Source organism: Brachycentrus maculatus, unplaced genomic scaffold, assembly GCF_059751285.1.
Source record: "Brachycentrus maculatus isolate JH-2025_06_01 unplaced genomic scaffold, ASM5975128v1 h1tg000166l, whole genome shotgun sequence".
NCBI lineage: Eukaryota > Metazoa > Arthropoda > Insecta > Trichoptera > Brachycentridae > Brachycentrus > Brachycentrus maculatus.
The window spans coordinates 2,353,745-2,377,252 of NW_028280919.1; the positions used below are offsets into that span (position 1 = coordinate 2,353,745).

Genomic DNA, 23,508 nt, shown 5'->3' on the forward strand with positions numbered 1-23,508 from the left:
TCCCTTGGTAGGTACCTGGTTTTTCACGTAAGGTAGGTACTTAGTGGCAAACGTCAAATTCTATCTAGTCGTTAGTCATGAGTAACAACCTAAGTAACTAAATAATTATATTCATGTTTGCTAACTTGCTTACACGTCAAACAATATTTGCTTAGAATGTGACAGTATCAAATACGGACATGTCATCTAGGAATATGTTATGTCGAGTGCAATATTCTAAACTCTAGTTATCGTTTTTTGCTGCTTAGACTGATTCACTTACTTTAGTGTTAATGTATTTTTAATTTTTACGTTTGAAAACTCGTAAAATATATGAAATAGGATTCAAAATTATCATGGGTACGTAGAAATAACACGGAGTTATCTAAGTATTTGGGATATTTGTCGTTACTCGTTAACTTAAATGACAATCGATATTTAGGTTATGTACCGCCTACTCTGTTTATCGTATGTTTTTTGTTTTCAGGAGGGTTATTTAGCTATTTTCGAGGGCTTTTAGGAGCTCGAGAAATGCGTATACTCATTTTAGGTCTCGATGGAGCAGGCAAAACTACCATTCTATACAGACTGCAAGTCGGCGAAGTAGTAACTACAATACCTACAATCGGGTTTAATGTAGAGCAAGTACAGTATAAAAACTTGAAATTTCAAGTCTGGGATCTTGGAGGGCAAACTAGTATAAGGTACAAAATTTTCTATAGTTTTTGTTGCGTTTATATCTGCCTTTGATATCTGCATTTTCATACAGATGTTTATTATTTTCCCGCTCCATACTCACATTATTACATATCCTTCACATCTATAAAACGTAGTGTCTATATCTAAAAATAATTGTATTCTTGTGACAAACCCTTTCGGGATTTAATTGCAAAAGAAAGACTAATATCTCAAGAGTCTAGTTTTGTGCAAATTGTCAATATTTCAATTGCGATCAGAATACCTCCGCCTCCATAGTGTAGCGATTACTGCGCTTGGGTATCGTTCTGAAGGTCCCGTGTTCGACTCCCTGGTTGGTTAAAATGAGTCAAAGATTTTTCACTGTAATTTTATTTTACATTACCCTATAAGAACAGGACTGATCGATCACCTTGGCTTCATATAATTAACACACTTAGAACGGAAAGGTATTTTTACCCGTTCGGTCGATTGATGCTTAAAGTGGAGACTTACCGGAGCATTTCGTCATAACATCGCTCGCGGCGAGCATCCGAAACTATGGATGGAGCGCTCGGCTGGGTGTTCTGACTGCCTGAATGCTCGCATCGTAACGTGTTATATTACGATGAAATGCTCCAGTCAGTCTCCACCTTTAAGAGTACTTTTACCTTCTGCACTGGCATCATTTCAAAGTCAGAAAATAAGGAATTATTTGATGTTTTTATATGAATATTATGTACCTATCTCATTGTTGAGGTCTAATATATTTTGTACACAATTATCAGATCGCCGTCGCCAGCGGTCCGCAAGCGTAAAAAACACCCATCCAAAATGGGTTAACAATCGAGTTAAAAGTTGCATTGGTCTATTACAGTGCCTTATACTTAGTATATTTTCAAATATACTTAAAATAATTAGTATATTTTCATTTCATAATTTTTTGGATTATTTCCCTATATCTTATCGTATTTCATGGCCACATTTCATACTACAGTATATTATCTTAACACATTTATGGTTATGACTGCTTTAACCATCAGTCAAATATAAATGTATGGAAAAGATGGTTTTGTAAAACTCGAGTAATTATACTGCGGGAAAGGACATTATGTCCATATATAAAGTATGTTTAAATTGAAAACTGCTAGAAAAGAGAGCCTTTAAGCAGTAAGGTACAAAAGTCACAGAAAAACACTGTCAATATCTTGACAGCCGTCATATTCTAAAGAAGTGCCGGGTTGTGGTTCCGTGGTTAGTGTCGCGGACTCATAAATCAGAGTTTCTCGGTTTGAATCCACTCTACCATAATTTGATACCTATTTCTAATAATAAGCCATTTAGGCTCATAGAAATAGTATGAAATTGAAATATTTGTGTAAATAATAAAAATACGAATATTTCTCTTATTTAAAAAAAAAAAGAAAAGTTTAAAAATTGTATTTGTTTACAGACCGTACTGGAGGTGCTATTATGGAAATACAGATGCTATAATTTATGTAGTGGACTCTGCCGATAGAGATAGAATAGGAATATCTAAAGATGAACTTCTGCACATGCTTAGAGTAAGTGACATTGGATATATTTTTCTATTAGTAATCGGCATTATCTTAATTAGCAAAGATACTCTAAAAAAATTAATACTTCTATGTAGAGTACAGTAACACACTATAGACGGGAAAGGTATTTCTACCCATTCGGTCGGTTGATGCTAAGGACGGGAAGGGTATTTTTACCTTCTGCGCCAGCCTCATTTCAAAATCATAAAAGAAGGAATTGCATATTTATGTTTTTATATGAATATTATGTATTAATCTCTTTGTTAAGGTATTAACTTTATGTACATAATTATCAAATCCTGTCACCAGCAGTCCGCAGGCGTAATAAACACCCGTCCTTAGTGTGGTAATACTACGCTTAACGCCAACTCTATATACAAAAATGGCAGACATTCGTGCAGACACTAGATGAAAATAGTTGTTATGTTTTGCTGTACCATTGTCATTTATATATGTGGAAAATAGACCCATCTTATCACGAATTACGGAGTATTAACGGGGTATTACTATATGCCGAACCCAATATTCTGTGAGTGATATTGCTCTTTTATTTATACCTCATTTGATTATTATCGTTTTTTAACAGGAGGAAGAATTGGCAGGAGCTATATTAGTGGTTTTAGCAAATAAACAGGATATGGCGGGATGTTTAACAGTGGCCGAGGTCCATCAAGCTCTCGGTCTGGACGCCCTGAAGGACAGAACATTCCAGATATTTAAGACTTCTGCCACCAAGGGAGAAGGGCTCGACCAGGCCATGGACTGGCTGTCAAATGCCCTTCAGGCGAAGAAATAATCCTACCAAACCAACACACTAAGCCTTCTTTAAGTTAAATTTAATATATGTGTATTTTTGTTAAGTAGCTTACTTATTTATAAATTTATACGCAGTACACGAAACTACAATTGAAATTTGATTATTTTTATTACATAAATTTAATTTAATTCAAGATATCAGACATTGATCATAATCAAAAAATTAAATTTAAATAAAAATAAGCGTAGATATATTCACTTCATACTGTTACATATTAAGTTCAACTGAAACAAAATATATATATACATTTATATTTTAGGCATGTTTATACATATTTTTAAAATTTGTCAGTATTCCAATTTATTAAGAAATATTATTTTGCATATGCAAGTGGTTATTTTAACTAGAAAGATTGCTAGAGGCTGCTTATACATATTTTTTACCATTCTTGAAAAATTAAAAATTATTAATACGAAGGTAAATATTTATACAGTATATGTGTCAAATGTGATATGAAGTATTTTTTAATCAATTTAAAAAGGCAATAATATACTTTATGGATTTTAGCATTTTCATAATATAGTTTCTTGCCATAGTAGAATATTGCATGGAGAATATATTAATATTGTTTTATTATCCAAGAAAACAATACGTAAAATATGCATTCCACACGGAGGTAATATATCGGATGGTAAAAAAATATTTTGCCAATAAAATCATATTTTGTGTACTTAAATTTTATGTTTCAATTTATTTACTGTAAAATGTGAAACAACTACATATACTAAATACACACCAGAAAAAGAATCTTAGTATGTACAAGGTGGGGCGTATTACCGGGCAATTCTCAAATCCGACTACTGAATAATGCCTTCATTTAAATTAATCTTTCAGGCATAGTTATCAAAATTAAATTTGACAACTTACTTTTCTTACATACTTTTTTTTTTATATACTTTAACGTGGTGACAAAATTTAGAATACTTTTTATGCTCCACATGTATAAAAAAAATGGAATGTAGCCCAAATAATTTTTCACAAAACATAATTTATCATGGTGAATCTTTTTACTATTCAAAAACTACATACATATGTAAAAATTTAAAAAAAACTTTTTGTTTGATGTCGTGCATTTATTGATTACTGTAAATAGTAATGTATCGTGTTTAAAGTATGAAATATTGAATGTTTATTTAGAATTGAAATTTTTTATTATATGTATTTCCATTTAAAAAAAACTTAAGTAGATCTGTCAAATATTCCCACGTCTTGCTAGTCTTAATACTTCAAATAGATTTTTATATCAGCTGGATATAAAAAAAAAAGTATTGTATAATTATTTTATTTTTGCAAAGTATTTTTTGGGAGATTTTTTTCAATGCTCGACTTTCGGTATAAGGTTGACAAGGCAAAGCTCGAAGCTGCTATTTTTGTCCTTATAAATAATAATAATGTTACAGTGCATAATTTTTTTATGTTCTCATCCATTTCAGAAAACAGATAAACCTTATCATTCTAAATATGTCTGTATTTAAAACCTATGTATTACAATTTTATTTATGTCTCATTAAATTAAATATTGAAAATAATCGTGTGATCTTTTATTTTTAAATTAACCGGATCCACGCGGCTCGCATAACCGTATGTGTTTTCACAAAACATTCCCTGTACGCGGCTGACATAACCGTTTGTGTTTTTACTTTGCTCCAAGTTTCGAACCTCAGTTCAACTTGGAGGGATTTTTTCATGGTGTGGAACTTTGGATAAAATAATACGTCAATCCTTGGCCTTATGACATCTGTTGAAATATCTGACTAATAATTAGTAACATCACAAGGATAAATAAAAGAACAGATCCCTGATTTTTCTTGCGGGTCGGTAATTAGTTCGCGCCATAATCATACCCTATATCTGTCTCACTCTCGACGCTACGCATCGCCAGTGGGTAAGAGTGACACACGATGCGTGCTTTGATTTATTTATGTTACGATCTTATTTGTTTATATTTCAAGAATAATGTGACACGAGTGTATTATAGAGTACCAAAAAGGCACAATGAATCCCATTGAACGTTTTTTGTTTAAGAAAATAAATCGTTTCTTAACTAAATACATGATAAAAGTAATCATTTAAAAAACGGCAAAATACCGCTGCGCACGGGCGTCTCTCAGGAACAAAGTGAATGCGGTTAAAAGGTTAAGGTTGAATAATGTTTAGGTAATTGAAAATATGTACAGGTTGAATAATGATAAATAACAATGAAAGAAGACTTTTGAAAAAAATTATTGTTTATTGCATTATTTTTTTAAACAGTTTGAAAAATAGCAATTTAATTTAAATTCGGGTCACTGGGAGTTTCTAAATAGTGTTACCATACAGGGTTTCCAAATCGTTGCATTCGTTTTTCTTGAGCATCTAGTTCCATTCCAACTTTTTTTCGCATGTAGAATATTGGACAATCACGACTGAAAAGTAATGAAGTTGTTAAATTAGTAATTTTTTTTAAATTTAAAAAAAAATCAAAAGAAAATTGGTATTACATATCGCTCACTCCTTTCAAGAAAGTCATTAATCAAAAAACTTGATTTTTCAGGAGAACGTTTTTAAAGTTTAAAAATATAATACAATGTATTAAAAATAAATATCAAGCCACTTATTGAACTTTTTACTTTGCAACACATCTTTTTAAGTAAAACCTGAAGGTTTTTTCTCCATTTGAAAAATATCAAGCATATTTGAAAAAATAATTAAACAGTACCTTTTCTTCAAAATGCAAAAACAACATTTTCTGCCCTATAGCGGGTAAATATTAATTAAAAAATATGCCCCTTTTGCTGGGATATAGTACATTTTCTGGGCATTCCGAAAACATGCACAACTGAAAATTGACAATTTTTGATTTATGACGTTCTTGAAAGGAGTGAGCGATATGTGTTTTTGAGCAAGAAATAAAAATGAATAGTTTGCGATCCCCGCTTCATGTATCTTTGTACATAATACTTTCGTAGAAGTACCCTATAAACCTTTGGGCAGTGGCGTGCTTTCACAGAACCTACTCTAAATTAGTACCTACTCTACATTAGTGGGAAAAAAATAGAAAATTATGTATGATACTGAAGGAAATGCGTGAGAAACAAAATAAAAATATGTGTTTCTCTTAAAAACGGACAAAATTTCTTTAAATGTTCCATTGATTACTTAGTAAAGTAATATGTAATATGTTGAATCGAATTTTGGCATAATTGTAAAACAAAATATTTTCAGATTTTGGTCTCTCCAGTGAAATATAAAGAAAATATCTAGTTCTAAATTTGAAGTAAAATTAACAGTAAAGAGAAAAATATTTTTTTTCAAATGATTTAACCCTTCATTTTGGGACATTCGTAAAATTTATGACGGACATCCAATCTGTGGGGAGCACCGGGGAAACACATGTAAAGAATGTAGTGACAACTAACATGTATCTTTTTTTATGTATTATATTCGTATTTTATATAAAGTTCTGAACAAAATATGTTGCACTCATTTTCAAATGTTTTTGGTAAAATGTGATTTTTTCTTGTTATAAATTTTACGATAGTTCTATATTGACGTATATTGAAACAAGTCCTATGGTCTAAGGTTAAATATCCGATTTCATACACTGCTATTTTATCATGTTATTGTTATGTTATTTTATCAACAACATGTTATTTTATCAACAACAAAAAAAATACAAATTACTTTTGAAACATTGTCATGTCAGCGTATGCATGGATTTTTTTTCAATTATGCTAAAACAAAATTCAATTATCTTTAACTCTTAGGCCAGACATTCTAGCCCGTATGATTCTGGTAGGCAGCTCCGTGGGCCTCAATGTCTGGCCCGGCGCAGGTATAAGTTCAATCACGGATTTCTCTATCACCCAAGTATATTCTTCCAAAAAATATTTCAGATAAATACAGTTAATCTTAATTAACATGGTCATACGAATTGCCAGAACAGAGTGTACCAAAATTAGGGAACCAAAATATTAATTTTAATGGTAAAAAAACGTCGCATTTTTTTGATCAGAGTAGCTGATCAGTTATGAGAAAAAATGGTCAGAGTGGAAAGGGTTAAAATTCTGGTTCCTTTGACTTTGAATTGATGAGCTTTTGATATTTTGAATGCCAAATTTATGTGGCAAATAATACCTTGTACACAACACTTCTTCGTGAAGACTACCCTGGCACCGCTGGCACTCGGTCCACAGCCGAGAGAAGCGGTCTTCCATGGAGCGCAGCTTGAGCACCTCGTTCCCAAACAGCTGCGGCTCCTTGCTCATGCAGTGGTCACACAAGGCCTTCTTCGAGTCTCCGGGCAGTACAGTCTTGCACCCCATGCAAGTCTCCTTCTTCTGGGTGAATGCGGCCAGGGCACCTACCCTCGATGTGACCATTGCCTTAGTTCGGGTGTGATCACCCCCTGTAAGTTTAGTTCAATTCATTAGTAAAATGGAAATTATTTATTTGAAACTTGAAGCATTAGAATATCTTGATCCTGACAAAGGGCTTTGAGATTTTATACACTTTTTTTTTCAGATGAAATAAATAAATAAAAAAGTTCAGTATGGGAAAATAAAATGGTGTATATATTAAATAAAATATCTGTTCAAGTCAATTAGTCCATAGGTTACATACTTAATAATAGGGATTCTGCCTTTTCTCCCAAAATAGGTTCAAAAATTCTGAGGAGAGGTTTCGATAGCTGGTTTTCTAGGTAATAGTTGAAGTCAATAGGGACACTGTTTTCCAATACATAAATGGGATCCTGAAAAAAAAAAATTATTACAAATTTCAGTTATCAGTTATAGCAAATAAAAACCTATCAGCGGAAGCTAAACTGGCAGTGCACAACGGAGTCCTGGTTTCAACTCTAATGCATGGAAGTGAAACATGGAGTGGGCAAAAGAAGGATGAAGTAGACTGAATGCAGTCGAAATGCGATCTCTCAGAAGTATGTGCGACAAAACGATGTTCGAATAGTGAAATAAGGAAGGAATGCAAAGCTGAGATAAGCATTATCGATAAAATTAAGAAAGGTGTGTTGAGATGGTTTGGACATGTAGAACGAATGAGTGAGGAAAGAACGGTAAAACAAATTTATGAGGTGAATGTAATTGGAAAAAGGAGCAGAGGAAGACCAAGAAAAACATAGCGCGATCAGGTATGCCAAATACTTGAAAGTGGTTAGGTTAGGAGTCGTAACAATCGGCAGGTATGTATGAGGAGATGCATGAACGTGGAAGAGCCGAAGAATGTTTGCAAAGACAGAGTGGTGTGGCGTTCTATTCTCTCTGCCTAGTGATGGTTAGTTAGTTAGTTAGTTAGTTGTTGAAAATTAACACATTGACTGCCAGTGTCGGCCATGGGTGATCGAAACAAGGCATTTCAATTGTGTCCCATCAGCCACCGGAGGGTGACACAGGGTACCTTGTATTGACTTTGTATGACAATATAAGATACAAAGTCTCCGGTGGCCGATGAGACGCAATTCTATATAATATAAATACGAGTAATATCAGCTTTTTCATTGGTCAAACCTCAGCTTTCATATATGCAGGTGTATTTTTAGATGCCGCACACAATACGTAAGGAACTCTATCTCCCAACTTGGGTGCAGTACCCGGGTCTCTCTTCCTCATCTTATTGGCCAGCTCCACATGGGCCTGCTTGGCCGTGTAATCACTCTTTGTCAGCTCCTTGGTGATAACCAGTTGGGAGATGTCGATCCGGTTACACAGGAGATCCGATATTATCTGTTTGGCGTAGTTCACAGCGCCTGTCGGATCTCTGAAAGGAAAGAGAGTATAAAATGTTTAGCAGATTTATTTTAAAATAATTTTTGGCAGAAAGAGATCAAAAGAGGCAGAGTAATATTAAAATTGTGAAATAAAATAGATTAATATGATATTAGGGCCGGGCTGGGTAAAATCATGAATATTAAAATAATAAAGAGTGCATTTTTTAACTATGTACATTTATACTTTTCCATATTGCTGGTTAAATGCCACAGGGTCACAGTGCATTTTTATTAAAACTCGTTATTGCAAAAATAGTATCTAAATCGTCGACATTTTCATATTTGACAATGACACCCATGATTCTAGCGTTAGAAATGTCCATTCAATTTAGAATCATGGGTGTCTTTATCGAATATGAAATTGTTGACGATTTAGATACCATTTTTTAAATAAAGAGTAAAAAAAAATATTTCATTGTGGCTCTTTGGGATTTAACCAGCGATATATGTGAACACAATTAACAAAATGTTATTTAAGAAAGTAATTTTTACAATATTAATAACATCGTTTGTGGGAAACGCTAAAAAACGTATTTTACATACTGTTAGTAGAGAGTGGGAGACGCTTATAAGTGTTCTATTTGATTACTTTTGATAAAACGCGAGAGATGCTAAAAAAAAAACATTGTCTAAGTATAATAAGGGTCAGGGTTGATGAAAAAACCGCCCGACAACAATGTGTTAATAAAAATTTAAATAACATGAATAAAAACATGAATCATAATTCTACCAACTCACCTATCAATCAACAGTTTCTGAAGGCAAGTGTTCATCATGTTAGATACAAGCGGAGAATTATCTCTTCGTACAGTCTCTATACCTTTACAGTCCATTTTATCATATTTATCTGGTCTTGTGAAATATAGTCCTAAAATTATTGCAAAAAACAAATTGAAAAGTGGTTAAATGGAACATCATAGCCTGATCACCGTGGTACTTATGTCTTAGTATCTAAGACAATCTTATGTACTCTCTTATGGTAGAGAAAGTCCAAAAGAAGTTTTTGAGGTATCTCTACATGAGAGAGTACGGCTATTATCCTTGGCTCTACCCGACCCAGTTTCTCCAGGGTATGCTTGGCTACAATAGTTTAGAGACTAGAAGGAATGTGTATTTAATTACGCATTTTTATCGATTGTTGCGCGGTATGGTCGATAATCCTGAAATTATCCAGAGCATTGATCTGTATGTTCCCGATAGTTACCTAAGACAGCGTCGGCATAGATTGTTTCACATTCCTATACACAGGACCAACCTGCCGATGGTTATGCCTGTAGGAAGAGCTACCGCTATGTTGGACAATATCACATTGGATATTGATCTGTTCCATGTGTCCGAAGGAGTTTTCCGAAGCGGGATTCTTCTACACCTTTAAGTCTTCTTGCTTACTTTTACTTTTAATATATATGCCTTGAATATTGTTTGTTATGTATATATTATTTTTTTATTGAATAAATTGAAATTGAATAAATTGAAATTGAAAATTGAAAATCGCGCAGTGCTTGCAGGCATGACTTCAATTGAAGATTCAATTGAAATGATATGAAACATGTATCACTTTTCCCTTTTTTATGAAAGAAGATGGAAATCAGAGCATCTTAGGGCTTATGATCCGGCATTTGGCTGGTTTAAATGATCACTTGTGTATCACTCATCATTCCGCACATTATTGAACATCCATATTGCATTAATTTTTTAAAGATATAAACATATATGTACGTGCATTGTTGTTGGATTACTTTCGTATTTCAGTTTTTTTTTTATTATTTAAGATATGGAATTTCAAAAAATAATAATCTAAGGATGCGTAGGGTGAATAATCCAGTGTCTGATATAATAAATTATTCATATCAGACACTGGTAATAAATATTGAATTAATATTTATTACCAGTGAATTAACCCTTTCCGGTCTCCCAAAATTAAAAAAAAAAATCTAGGTAGACAGTTACATTCCAATTAGAAAAAAATCTTTTTTCCTCTGCTTCACATACTGTTGTAATAGATACGAATGACAAAAATATAAGCTTGGAATTTAAATAAATAATACTAATAATGAAAAAAATGTCGAACAACATCCAACATGGGACCTAAGGGTTAAATTAATTGATAAATATATATGTACCTGCATATCGCTTTTTGTTGATCAGCAAATACGGATAGTAAACTTTCTCAAACTCAAGCTTGATGGGCTTTATGAACTTAGAGGAAACAAACTCAGCAGCATCTCGACCGAGCTCCATACTTCTCTCTAGAGATTTCACTCCAAACTTCACCATCACAGAATCAGTGTCTCCGTAAATAACCGTTGCATCCTCCTCATACCCATTGTCTTTGGTATACCTTTGTTCTACTTCCTGCTTGGTTTGTTCTATCATTGTGCGACCATACGCCGTGACACTCTGGAAAATACATAATTTGTAAAGAGATATGCAAGTGGAACTGGGCAGGTCATGTGACACATATCGCTCACTCCTTTCAAGAACGTCATTAATCAAAATACTTGATTTTTCAGGAGAACGTTTTTAAGGTTTAAAAATATAATACAATGTATTAAAAATAAATGTCAAGCCAGTTATTGAACTTTTTACTGTGCAACAGATCTTTTTAGGTAAAACCTGAAGGTTTTTTCTCCATTTGAAAAATATTTAGTATATTTAAAAAAATAATTAAACAATACCTTTTCTTCAAAATGCAAAAACAACACTTTCTGCTCTGTAGCGGGTAAATATTAAGTTTAAAATATGCCGCTTTTGCTGGGTTATAGTACATTTTCTGGGCATTCCGAAAACATGCACAACTGAAAATTGACAATTTTTGATTTATGACGTTCTTGAAAGGAGTGAGCGATATGTCTGAGGATAGATGGACAAAAAAGGTGGTTGACTGGAGGCCCAGAACAGGTCGCAGGAGCGTGGATAGGCCCCAGACAAGAGATGGTCTGATGATATTAAAAAAGTGGCGGGCCTGCACTGGAAGAGTCACATCCAAAAGACAACTGCGGAAGAGGGAGCCCTTCGTTCAGCACTAGACACAAGAAGAAGGCTGAAGTAAGTATGTTAAGAAATATTCAAAATTATAACAACAACAAAAGATGCTTCTACAAAAACAAAATTAATAAAAAATATTTGGAGTGTCTCCAAATCTTTGTTCACAAATCTGAGTTTGTCATTATCACATTCATTATTCTACCTATGATTGACAACCACACTAGTAAAATTTTGGAAGCTACATAAATGTTTTTTATCACCATGGACTGGTACTTAAAGTACAGGGCTGACCACCTTGTATAACCTTATTAACAATCAAGATAACACTGAATCCATACGATGCAATGCTCTATGCACCATTGGGTGCAGATGGGAATAAGAAGTGTTTTACTCATGAATTAATTGAGTACAAAACAATAAAAAAACGTGTGAAGTAAAAATCGAATGGGCATTGAGTATTCTTTCATTATATGCTTCATTTGTTTCCATAGAAAAAGTAAGTTTGATCTTTTTAACATCACATGAAATTGTTATTATACGTTACCCCTGATATCTCTAGGCAAGGCAACTTCCCAACTTGAGCTCCGGTAAAGCCGTACACCGAGTTGGCGCTGATCTTCAGAGCCAGTTGCCTTCCGTCCAGCACCGATCTCCTGAACGGATCCTTCTCCTCCTTCAACTCCGCCTTGGCTTTCTTCCTCGCACTTAGCAGGGATTCCAAAATCTCGGGAAGGAGACCTTTCCTCACCGACGCCTTTACAAAAAAGTTGTTTGTGGGGGTCTTGGCTATTTTGTCATCAGTCAAACTGGAACCAAAAGTCAATATATCAATTAAGCTATTAGCAAGTGAAAATATTACCGTGGACTGGTCCCTGAAGCGCAGGAGTGATCACCTTGCCTTCATATAAGTAACAATCAAGATAACACATAGAGTGCCCTATGCACTATTGGGTGCGGATAGGGGTCAGAAGAAGGATGAATTAAGTGATCACTTAAGCCAGCCAAATGCCAGCTCGTAAGCACGGGGATGTTCAGACTTCCACATTCTTTCATATAAAAAAAACTATAATATTAATATATCATCAAAAGTATCATTTTTATCCGCAGGCATATCATCCATAGGGTGAATGATCCAGTTTCTGATAATTAATAATAAACTGTTAACATGTACGCTACTCGGCTGTCCAAACTCAAAACACAGTAAGGGACATTTTTTGTTGAGAAATGTTTTTTTGCATTTTTAGACTAACTAGATTCTACTTAGTCCAAAAATGCAAAAAAAAGTTTTTCAAAAAAAATGTCCCTGTATTTTGAGTTTGGACAGCCGTACCGGAGAGCTATCATTGTGACAGATATAAAATTGGCGCTTAATAGTTATAATGAATAATAAAAAATTACTTGAGTTTATCCTTCAAATTGATGGGTAGCAAGGTGGTGTAGCAGAGGTTATGTGCCATCATGATGCTAGGGTACAGAGATGCAAAATCCAGTGTGGAGATAGGGTCTTCATAGTATCCTCTCTTGGGCTCTATAACAGTGGCTCCTTCAAACTGTTCCTCGGATCCCGATCCGTGGTAGGCGGGCATTAAGTAACCAACCGCTTTAGCCTGGACCAAACAATATTTCACTCAATGCAAACAAAACAATGCGCAATGCAAACATAGCATCTCACAATTTAAAACATACAGTGCACAATGTAAACAACACAGGACACAATGAAAACAAAATGTTGGACAATGACGATTTTACATTGCACAATGTAAAAAAACATAATTTAATACTTTTCTCATTATTTTATGCGGCAGTCACATTGTCACTTTGTAATAATATCTATCATTTTCAATTTAAATTTCACTTTCAATTGATACGTTTTCAAACACACAGAGTAATTTTTTTTAAAAATATGTTTGTAAATTTCTTCCTCTTGACTCTTTTCCACACCCAATAGCGCATAGGGCACAGCATCTCATTAGCACAGTGTCACCTAGATCATTAATTACGTGAAGACATGATGCCCAGACCTGCTCTTCAGGTACATGTCTACGGTGGTATTAAATAAACATTAAGAGTGAAAAATCAAATCTCAATATTTATAACTCCTGGGAATTGAACCCAGGACTTTCAGTATGGTAGCCAAATGCACTAACCACTATACTATAGAGGTGGGTTATATATTTATTTACAAGATGATAATCAATAATAATACTTTAATGAATTATATATTTGCATCGCTTCACCTAAAAATCTAAAATTACGTGAACAAACATTACACTTCACCCTGTTGAACCAATCATCAAATTAAACATTAAAATGCATTAACGCCTAACCTCTTAATCTATAAGAACAGATTAAGAGGTTAGGCGTTAATTATTTATATTTTTGGCATTAAAAAGGAAAAGGATATACTTGTCACCTGAATGGAGAACTATTTTAAGTCACATTTAAGGCAATTTAACTTTTATTAATGTATTATGTTCTTTACGGTGTTGATTTTGCTATACAAAAGTTTTAAACTTAAATAAATAGCTTCATAACCATTTCTGCTGAATCCAAATATTTCATAGAAAACTTAACGATAAATGGTAGGGACTGACCAGCATTTTGTCGTAACATCGCTCGCGACGAGCCTGGCTGGCTGTACTGACTGCCTGAATGCTCGCATCGTAACGTGTTACGTTACGACATAATGGCTCCGGTCAGTCACCACCCTAAGCGAACTCAAATTCCAAAGTTTAGTTCCTCTTCTGTAAATATTTCTTATATGCAGTTAGGTGAGTTCTGGTTTCGGGTGATGTAATGTGTAGTTGATTCAATACGACAAGGAAGGCTGGCATATTGTAATGTTTAGTTAACACAATACGACAAGGAAGGCTGGCATATTGTAATGTTTAGTTAACACAATACGACAAGGAAGGCTGGCATATTGTAATGTTTAGTTAACACAATACGACAAGGAAGGCTGGCATATTGTAATGTTTAGTTAACACAATACGACAAGGAAGGCTGGCATATTGTAATGTTTAGTTAACACAATACGACAAGGAAGGCTGGCATATTGTAATGTTTAGTTAACACAATACGACAAGGAAGGCTGGCATATTGTAATGTTTAGTTAACACAATACGACAAGGAGGGCTGGCAGATAGTAATGTTTAGCTAACACAAAACGACAAGGAAGGCTGGCATATTGTAATGTTTAGTTAACACAATACGACAAGGAAAGCAGGCACAATGTGTACGTGATTTACAATATTTTTACCTTTCTCAGCAACTGGCTGACAACTTTGATCTGTTGTCCTCGCGTAAGAAGGCAGGTGAGCGGAACTCCAGTCACTCTGGCCATCTCCATGTAGTTAATAACACACATGAGCTTATTCAATAGCCGCAGAGGCAAATAGGCATCCTTCAAGCAGTACATGGCCAGCCTAAGAAATACAAAAAAATTACGCAACAATTTCCCGGTTTTCATAGGTTTTTTTTCTTTCGCAGTTTCAAATAAACAAAGATATATATTGACAAAAGATGAAGAAGAATATGGCAGTCTGGGTATTTCTTTACAAGGTTTACGACCTATGATAGGCTGGTTTAAGTGATCACTTTATACACATGTAACCATTCACCATTCTTCCCATGATTGACAACCATACACTTTTTTACTGGTATAACTGGTCAAATTTAAATAAGTATAAATTAAAGTTCTAAAAATTTGAGTAGTATGGTTGTCAATCCTGGGTAGAATGTTACACTTGAACCAGCCTATGATAGGTTGTAAGCCCTGTAAATATAGAGAGTTCCATATTCTTCTTCATCTATGTTGAGGCGTCAATATAAAAATAACTCCTAAGTGCAGAAACCCAGGCTTGTGAACAAGGATTTGAACACACTCAAAATGTTATAAGGGAAAGGCTTTGAAAAATAATTGAATACAAAAGAGTTGAATGGTGACCTTCTTCTAGTCTGGTCACTTTCATTCTGGAGATCTGTGATGATACTGTGATGGACATCTTCTTTCTGCTCCTGGAGAAAATGATAGCTGACGGCATTTAGGGTGTAGGAACGCAATTTGTAATCTCGAACGAGAATCAGCAGCAGATCAAAAGGCACTCGACCTTCCATGTTGATGCTTTTATTTTCTCTCCGGCCCATTTGTTTGGACTGTAGAACTGAATCTTTGATGACTGATCTGAAGAAAAAAAATACAGTATGAATGGTTTTTTTTTTATTGCAATTTGCCTAAAATGTAATATGTACTACTACTTCTATTACTAACCCCTATATGCTCCCAATATTTCAAAGGAAACTGCCAATCATTTTTTATATGAAGACAATGTATTTTTATGATCAGCCATGCGCTTCAAGTGTCCAGGGTAATATTAAATAAATATTAAGAATAAGAATAAAAATACACTTTTATTTATAATAAATCCCATGGGAATCGAACCCAAGACATTCAGCATGGTAGCCAAATATACTAACCCTTACACTATGGAGGTGGACAATAACTGCACATAAATTGCTGATAGTATTTTTTTTGGTTACTTTACGTTATTTTGATAGTATGTATGTATTTCTCATCGATATTCACATCTATGTTTTGGATATCAATATGTGCTTCAAAAGTGGTTGATGATGACACATGGTACGATGAAAGAGAAAAACATTATTAGCATCTGAATAGCCAAACAAATTTGAACATCAACCTGAATATGTACAGTTTTCAATTATCCACAAGAGAATATCAAAAATTAGATGTACGCATTTGGCCCTAGAGCTATATTCAAAGTTGATACTATTGATAAACAAATCGCTCACTCTTTTCAAGAACGTCATAAATAAAAAAATGTCGATTTTCAGTTACGAGTGTTTTCAGAATGCCCAGAAAATGTACTTTATCTCAGCAAAAGCGGCATATTTTTAACTTAACATTTACCCGCTACAGGGCAAAAAGTGTTGTTTTTGCATTTTGAAGAAAAGGTATAATTATTTTTTTAAATATACTAAATATTTTTCAAATGGAGAAAAAACCTTCAGGTTTTACCTGAAAAGATCTGTTGCACAGTAAAAACTTCAATAAGTGGCTTGATATTTATTTTTAATACATAGTATTATATTTTTAAACTTTAAAAACGTTCTTCTGAAAAATTAAGTATTTTAATTTATGACGTTCTTGAAAGGAGTGAGCGAAATGAGGAAGATATTATAAATAACCATTAATAATAATAACCTGATATCTTTTATCCGTCCCAGAAAGTCAAAATCTTTAACTTTCAAGTGCTTAGATCTGTTGAGTAGATATGGTAGATCAAAGTTGTTTATATTATAACCTGTTATCACGTCTGGGTCTAGTTCTCTGATGAATTCAGCCCATTTCTCTAACATTTCCTGGTAACAAAATACAAATTAATGAATTATGAATATCTAAGATATGCAAGTTGGCAGAACTGTGATTGATATAGGAAATGGAAGCAGCGTTACAGTCGATCACAGCACAAAGGCGTATCACATGCTGTGCTCTCTCATAACCTCCCAAACAAGGCTCACTTCTTGATAACTCTCCTTCCTGTGCATGTTTACTTAACTGGAATAAACCGAGAAACATGTCACACGAAACCTCCTCACATTGAGGAATTACAAAATACATATAGAACTCATATTTTCTTAAAATTAAGTAGGTGTCACAATAGATTTTAATAGTGCTATTTACAAAGTGAAATTCAAATAAAAAATGCAATACCACAAAGTGACTGCCGAATTGATTGTTGAGAATTTTATTTTATTCGAGTTTATGCATGTCAGCCTCCGTAGTGTTAATGGTCAGCATGCTCGGCTACCGTACTGGAGGTCCTGAGTTTGATTCCCAGGGGGGGTTAAATAAATAAAAGTGATTTATTCACTCTAATATTTATTCAATATTACCCTGGACTGGTACCTGAAGCGGAGGGCTGATCACCTTTCCTTCATGCGGTCATGATCAAGATAACACTGCGTTTATATGATGCAGTGCCCTATGCACCATTGGGTGCAGATGAGGGTTTGAAGAAGAAGTTATGCATAATCATAAAAAAACATGTTACACTAATTTTTGTTTTGATAATGGTGAGATCATTATTAAGCAATATTAAATTTTAAATATTTTATTCTCTCAATGTATCGAATAGTGAATGGTGAACGGCATCACAAAATGACAGATAACAGCTGTAAAATCTGACAAACAGGTCATAGAAGCGTTTGATCAGATTTTGTAAAGTTAAAAATCAGTCTTTAAGCGTGTTGTGTGAATCGGCCTACAAGAGTTTAAAATAGAGAGAGTATGACAAATGCTGAAATGATGAAATGATAAAAGGAGAAAGTTGTAACCTTTTCCGAATGGTAACTTAGAACTTGTGACCCTACGATGGGAGCGCAAGTGTTGAGGGTAAAGACATTTCTGACGAAAGGCTCCGGTTCTCCTTGCCGGATGACCATGTTGGCAATTTGAATGACAGGATCGTGATTTGGTTCCGGGAATATACCTATAAGAATGAGAAAGAACATCAATATGTACACGAGAAATGCAAATATGTGGGAAAAATAAAATAAAGGATTGTATAAGAGATATATAGAACACAAGATAAAAATGAAATGCCTTAATTTCTTAATTTTTTTCTTAGGGTATACATTAAAATTTGAATAATCATTAAAATTGTATTCATAAATTTTTTAATTCCAGATATGTACATAATGGCAAATCTTAAAACAAAAATATATTATTTTTATATTTATTAGAAAATAAATAAGCATGGAATGTGGAAAAATATTTAAGAATATTTTTCTAATATACATACATCTATGCACATAATTCAATTCAATAACCAATTTACGTACGTTGTACACTATAAATTTTCCAATAATATTTTTTATTGTGATTCACTTTGACTTCACAATATGGAATTTCGATATATTTATGAGTTGATTATTTTATTGGGAAATTCTCTGTGCAAGTTCCAAAAAAAATCTAACGGGATTAATGTCAAATGTGTACCTGAACTGTCTTCATCTCTTGACCGTATCTAACCTCTTGACTGATTACAAAACATAACAATAAAAGCGAACATTCGTGGTATAACTTGCATCCATTTAAGGCTCAATAGTTCAGACAGTAAACTTGGTAAATTAGACCCAATGTTATATTGAAAGCTGTCCCACCGCATGCTGACCAGATCTGATACAGAAGTATCTAGGCTTCCTGACAGATCTGCTCTTGCTAAGCAATTTTTTTTTAACTAAGTTGCGAAATTTATTGAAAATGTGAAACAATATAAAAACTTGTATTCCGATTTTACTGTGAATTTACATTTAAAAGCTTTCAATATATGTACCTGTCACTGATAATCTAAATAAATACAAGATTGTAAATACGTCACCAAATTTTCTAGAAGAACCCCGGTGCAGGCAGTGAAAAGGATTAGTATTTAATTCAATTAGTCAGCTAGATCCGACTCCGACCCGACGCTGGCCGGTACACAGACGCCCACAACCCCGACCAGCACTGCAGACAGACACGGAATAGTGCCCAATGTTAGGTTAAAACATCTATGGATTGTTTTATTTTTATTTACCTTTTCTTCCAGCACACTCAATATCAAAACTGAGGATTCTGAATGGAGCCACCTTCCCCCACTCTCCGTCGGGTGCGTGCGCTATAAAAGAGTTCCAAGCCACGTCCACCTCTAGTTGGCAGCGAGACTGCGGGCGAAGAGGGCTGTGCTGGTCCCTGCTCCTCATCCTCCACTCTCCGGGCTTCAGCTCGATCCAGCTACACCCTACTACTTCTGTGTCCACCATAAACCTGGCCAATATTAAATTACCATTGAAATAACTAACCAACACAGGATAATGTGAAACACCAAGCACCATATTGCAATCTATCACTGTCAATTATTCAATTTTCTTCTCTTCTTCAAACCCTTACCCGCACCCAATGGTGCATAGGGCACTGCATCATATTAACGCAGTGTTATCTTGATCATTAATACATTAAGGAAAGGTGATTAGCCCTCCGCTTCAGATACCAGTCCAGGGTAGTATTGAATGAATATTAGAGTGAAAAAATCACTTATATTTATTTAATCCCCCCTGGGAATCGAACCCAGGACTTTCAGAATCGTAGCCGAGTATGCTGACCATTACACTATGGAGGTGGATAAATTCAATTTTATGCATTTGAATTCTTTATTTGACCCATAATTTTGAATTTTAAGATCAACTGAATATGAAGTAAAATGGATGCTTTCATTAACACACTCAGAACGGATGTTTTCTACGCCCGCAAAGCGCTGGTGACAGAACTCAATAATTGTGTACATATAGTTAAGACCTTACTTAACAAAGAGATTGGTACATAATATTCATATAAAAATATTAAATAATTCCTTCTTTCTGACTTTGAAATGAGGCCGGCGCAGAAGGTAAAAATACCCTTCCCGTCCTTAAGTATCAACCGACCAAACATGTAGAAATACCTTTCCCGTCCTTAGTGTGTTAATTTATTTGGCAGTTACTTTGTAGCAATATTTATCCATTTTAAATTCTATATATATTTTGGTAAATATCATCATTATACTATATTATGACAAATATTTCATAGTACTGTACATCATTATGAATTAGGGTATATCGCTCACTCCTTTCAAGAATGTCATAAATCAAAAAACTTGATTTTTCAGGAGAAATTTTTAAAGTTTAAAAATATAACACAATGTATTAAAAATAAATATCAAGCCACTTATTGAACTTTTTACCGTGCAACAGATCTTTTTTTCTCCATTTGAAAAATATTTAGTATATTTAAAAAGATAATTAAACAATACCTTTTCTTCAAAATGCAAAAATAACACTTTTTACCCTGTAGCGGGTAAATATTAAGTTAAAAATATGTCTCTTTTGCTGGGATATAGTACATTTTCTGGGCATTCCGAAAACATGCACAACTGAAAATTGACGATTTTTGATTTATGACCTTCTTGAAAGGAGTGAGCGATATGGTGTTTATATTCCTCATATATTTTCAATTGCTTTCATGTCAGAATTGGAGCTTGCTTTAGTAAATATTGAGTAGATAATGGATAGAAAGCAAACATTATTACCTGATATCAAAATCAATGTTGGATTCGTAAAAAGAAGGGTCCATCAAAGAGAATGAGTCAGCTCCTCGCTCTATAAGTCGCTTGGCCGGAGCAATGAGTCGCGGAAGTGCCACTGATATTTTGGCAAAGTTCACCAAGTCATCTCCTTTGTAGAACATAAGGGATAGGGCTTGGACTAACTTTACTTCCAACACAGCTTCTGATATCTTTTCCTTATTAGAACGCAAATCCTCAATAACGGCTTTATTCAAAGAAGTCTGGAAAATAAACATGAACAATTGATACCATTTGCCGAGGTATTTTTTCTTTCAGCACCGGACCAACAGGATCAACTAACATTCTGTCACACTGAAAAAAGACGAGAATAAACATATTTGTAGATTACACAAACATATTATTCCGCACTACATTTTGAGTAAGTGCCTAGGCTCCGAGCCAAGTCAAATAAAGGTCTGGCATTAGCAGCATTTGTTGTTCACACACCTTTCCATTGCAATGTTGCCTAAAATGTTGGTGCTAATTGTATATGAAATTCTTCTAATCACTATCCACACACAAGTTATGAACTCTAAAGTTATGAACTTTTATGTTATAAACTCTACCAATACATGAAGCTCTCCGCTCCCTATTTTTATTTTCTAATCTTCAGTTTTAGAGTAGGATGAAGCAAAGGTAAGTAATTTTTTTCACTAATATTTATTCAATATAACCCTGGACTGGTACCTGAGGCGGAGAGCTGATCACCTTTCCTTCATGTGTTAACGATCAAAATAACACTGTGTTTATATGATGAGGTGCCCTGCCCTATTCACCATCGAGTGCGGATAAGGGTTTGAAGAAAAGAAAAAGAAACAAAAAAATGGTACATTTCAATCCTATTTCAATAGATCATCCGAAATTTCTTTGTGACCTCCCCCTAATTTTTCAATGATTACTACTGGGCTTGGAGTTGCTACCACATGGAGATGCATGCCTAAACTCATACAAACTAACACAATCACAGCCATCAATGGGAGATTCGGTGTTTTCCAAAACTAGTAGAACACAAATACACTTATGTGGTCTAAACAAAGTGTTTATTTATAAACTTAATGATGTTCGATAAAGTGCCAATTATAAAATTATTTTAAAATTTTAATAGTTATAAAGCTATAACTGTCAGCAATAACACCAGTGTCAGATAAAAATGAAAAATATGTGAGTAATTTTGATACAAAATAAATAATAAATAATAAAAATTCACCTTTAACTGATGACAGGATTCTGCCTTGAAGTTTGCTGGTACTGTAACATAGAAATAGGGTGTGAAGCCGTGGACATGGCAACAAACTGAATTGCCGTCCATCGTTACACCAAACATTCTCATTATTGGCACGGGTCCTAACTGAAACAGAATTTATAAACTGGTTTTATTAGACAGCAAAATTAAAATGACCGAAGTAAAGTGTTCAACCTCAATATAACAACTGCATAAATATTCACATTTGATTAAATCATATTACCTGCGATCCTGGCATTCCAACAAGAGGCTCTCCATTGTAATGATCAATATCCAATTGTTGAAAGGTTAAACCATCTATGCTGGGGTTCAATGTTGGTGGAGATGGCCTGGACCATTTGATATTTGTTTTCCGAGTTTCTGGACCCTGGATGAGAAATTTAGAACTTTATATTGAGCAATTGTAAAAAAAAGTTTTAATAAAAACAAACTCAAATTTTATCATACTTGTCCCAATTCGGCCTCCTGAGAATACGATGACGATTCGGAAAAATCCATCTCAGATAATTGTTGCTCAAATGAGCTTGGAAAATCTTCTTCATCATCACCGCTTCTAAAATAAAATAAAATAAACATACCGCTTTGCACAATCATTATTCTATTGTAAAGTTGTTAAATTACAAACCGAAGTTTTTTAGATGGAGGGGCTTTGAAAGAACGACGTTTTTTGTCCATCTTAAACACAAGATAATTGCCAAATATATAAATTAATGTAAGTAAATCTAAATTACGTTCGAATATTGTTTGACTTTCGACCACAGTTTGACATAAATCAGACAAACATAGAAAATTCCCGCTTATTCCCGAACGAGAGGCTACAAATAAAAATGTTGCTAAAACTCTATCCGATTATATCGGAAAAAATGTTTCCAAAGTACAAAGGAAATATCTTCTTGGTTCAATAACTATTTTTTTACAAAATTCACAACTGAATTAAAAAATAACTGCTGATTTCACCATTAAATTAAATCATAAGTTTCAAACCAGTACAGTGCCATCTCGCTAATTCGAAAATCCGAATGGTCCGTAATCCGAATTGCACAGGAATCCGAACGATCCCAAATCCAAAATTCCACCTACTTAAGGTATTCTTTTATAACAAATAATTTTAAATCTTATAAATGAAAAAACTAATAATGAAAATTTAATTTGATTTTGTGTGATCCGTCCGAATTTTTCGTTATTTAAATATGATGTGAAATTGATTTTACTGGATGTAAATGAATGAGGTTACGCATGAATATATTTTGCACTTAACAAGCTTCTATCTGTAAATGGGTTATTTGTGGTTATTAACTAAAACAAGCCTGCAACCCAAATTG

At 34.0% G+C, this 23,508-nt stretch overlaps 2 protein-coding genes across 2 annotated transcripts; one reads left to right on the forward strand and one right to left on the reverse strand.

Moving 5' to 3' along the window:
• The first annotated feature begins 225 nt into the window (after positions 1 to 225).
• On the forward strand, positions 226 to 4,556 carry Arl1 (ADP ribosylation factor-like 1). Its single transcript, XM_088261726.1, has 4 exons — positions 226 to 339; positions 467 to 683; positions 2,108 to 2,219; positions 2,800 to 4,556. Exons 1-4 carry the CDS (start codon positions 336 to 338, stop codon positions 3,007 to 3,009), a joined length of 543 nt encoding a protein of 180 aa, XP_088117852.1. The 5' UTR covers positions 226 to 335; the 3' UTR covers positions 3,010 to 4,556.
• A 681-nt stretch (positions 4,557 to 5,237) lies between these two features.
• Positions 5,238 to 22,960, reverse strand: PolD1 (DNA polymerase delta 1, catalytic subunit). Its single transcript, XM_088261783.1, has 18 exons — positions 22,812 to 22,960; positions 22,634 to 22,739; positions 22,410 to 22,553; positions 22,151 to 22,291; positions 20,908 to 21,164; positions 19,381 to 19,610; positions 18,140 to 18,294; positions 17,007 to 17,164; positions 15,729 to 15,965; positions 15,042 to 15,207; positions 13,181 to 13,389; positions 12,327 to 12,588; positions 10,918 to 11,194; positions 9,533 to 9,662; positions 8,535 to 8,784; positions 7,633 to 7,762; positions 7,147 to 7,417; positions 5,238 to 5,435 (listed from the first exon to the last, which is right to left on the reverse strand). Exons 1-18 carry the CDS (start codon positions 22,859 to 22,861, stop codon positions 5,339 to 5,341), a joined length of 3,270 nt encoding a protein of 1,089 aa, XP_088117909.1. The 5' UTR covers positions 22,862 to 22,960; the 3' UTR covers positions 5,238 to 5,338.
• Between the last annotated feature and the right edge of the window lie 548 nt (positions 22,961 to 23,508).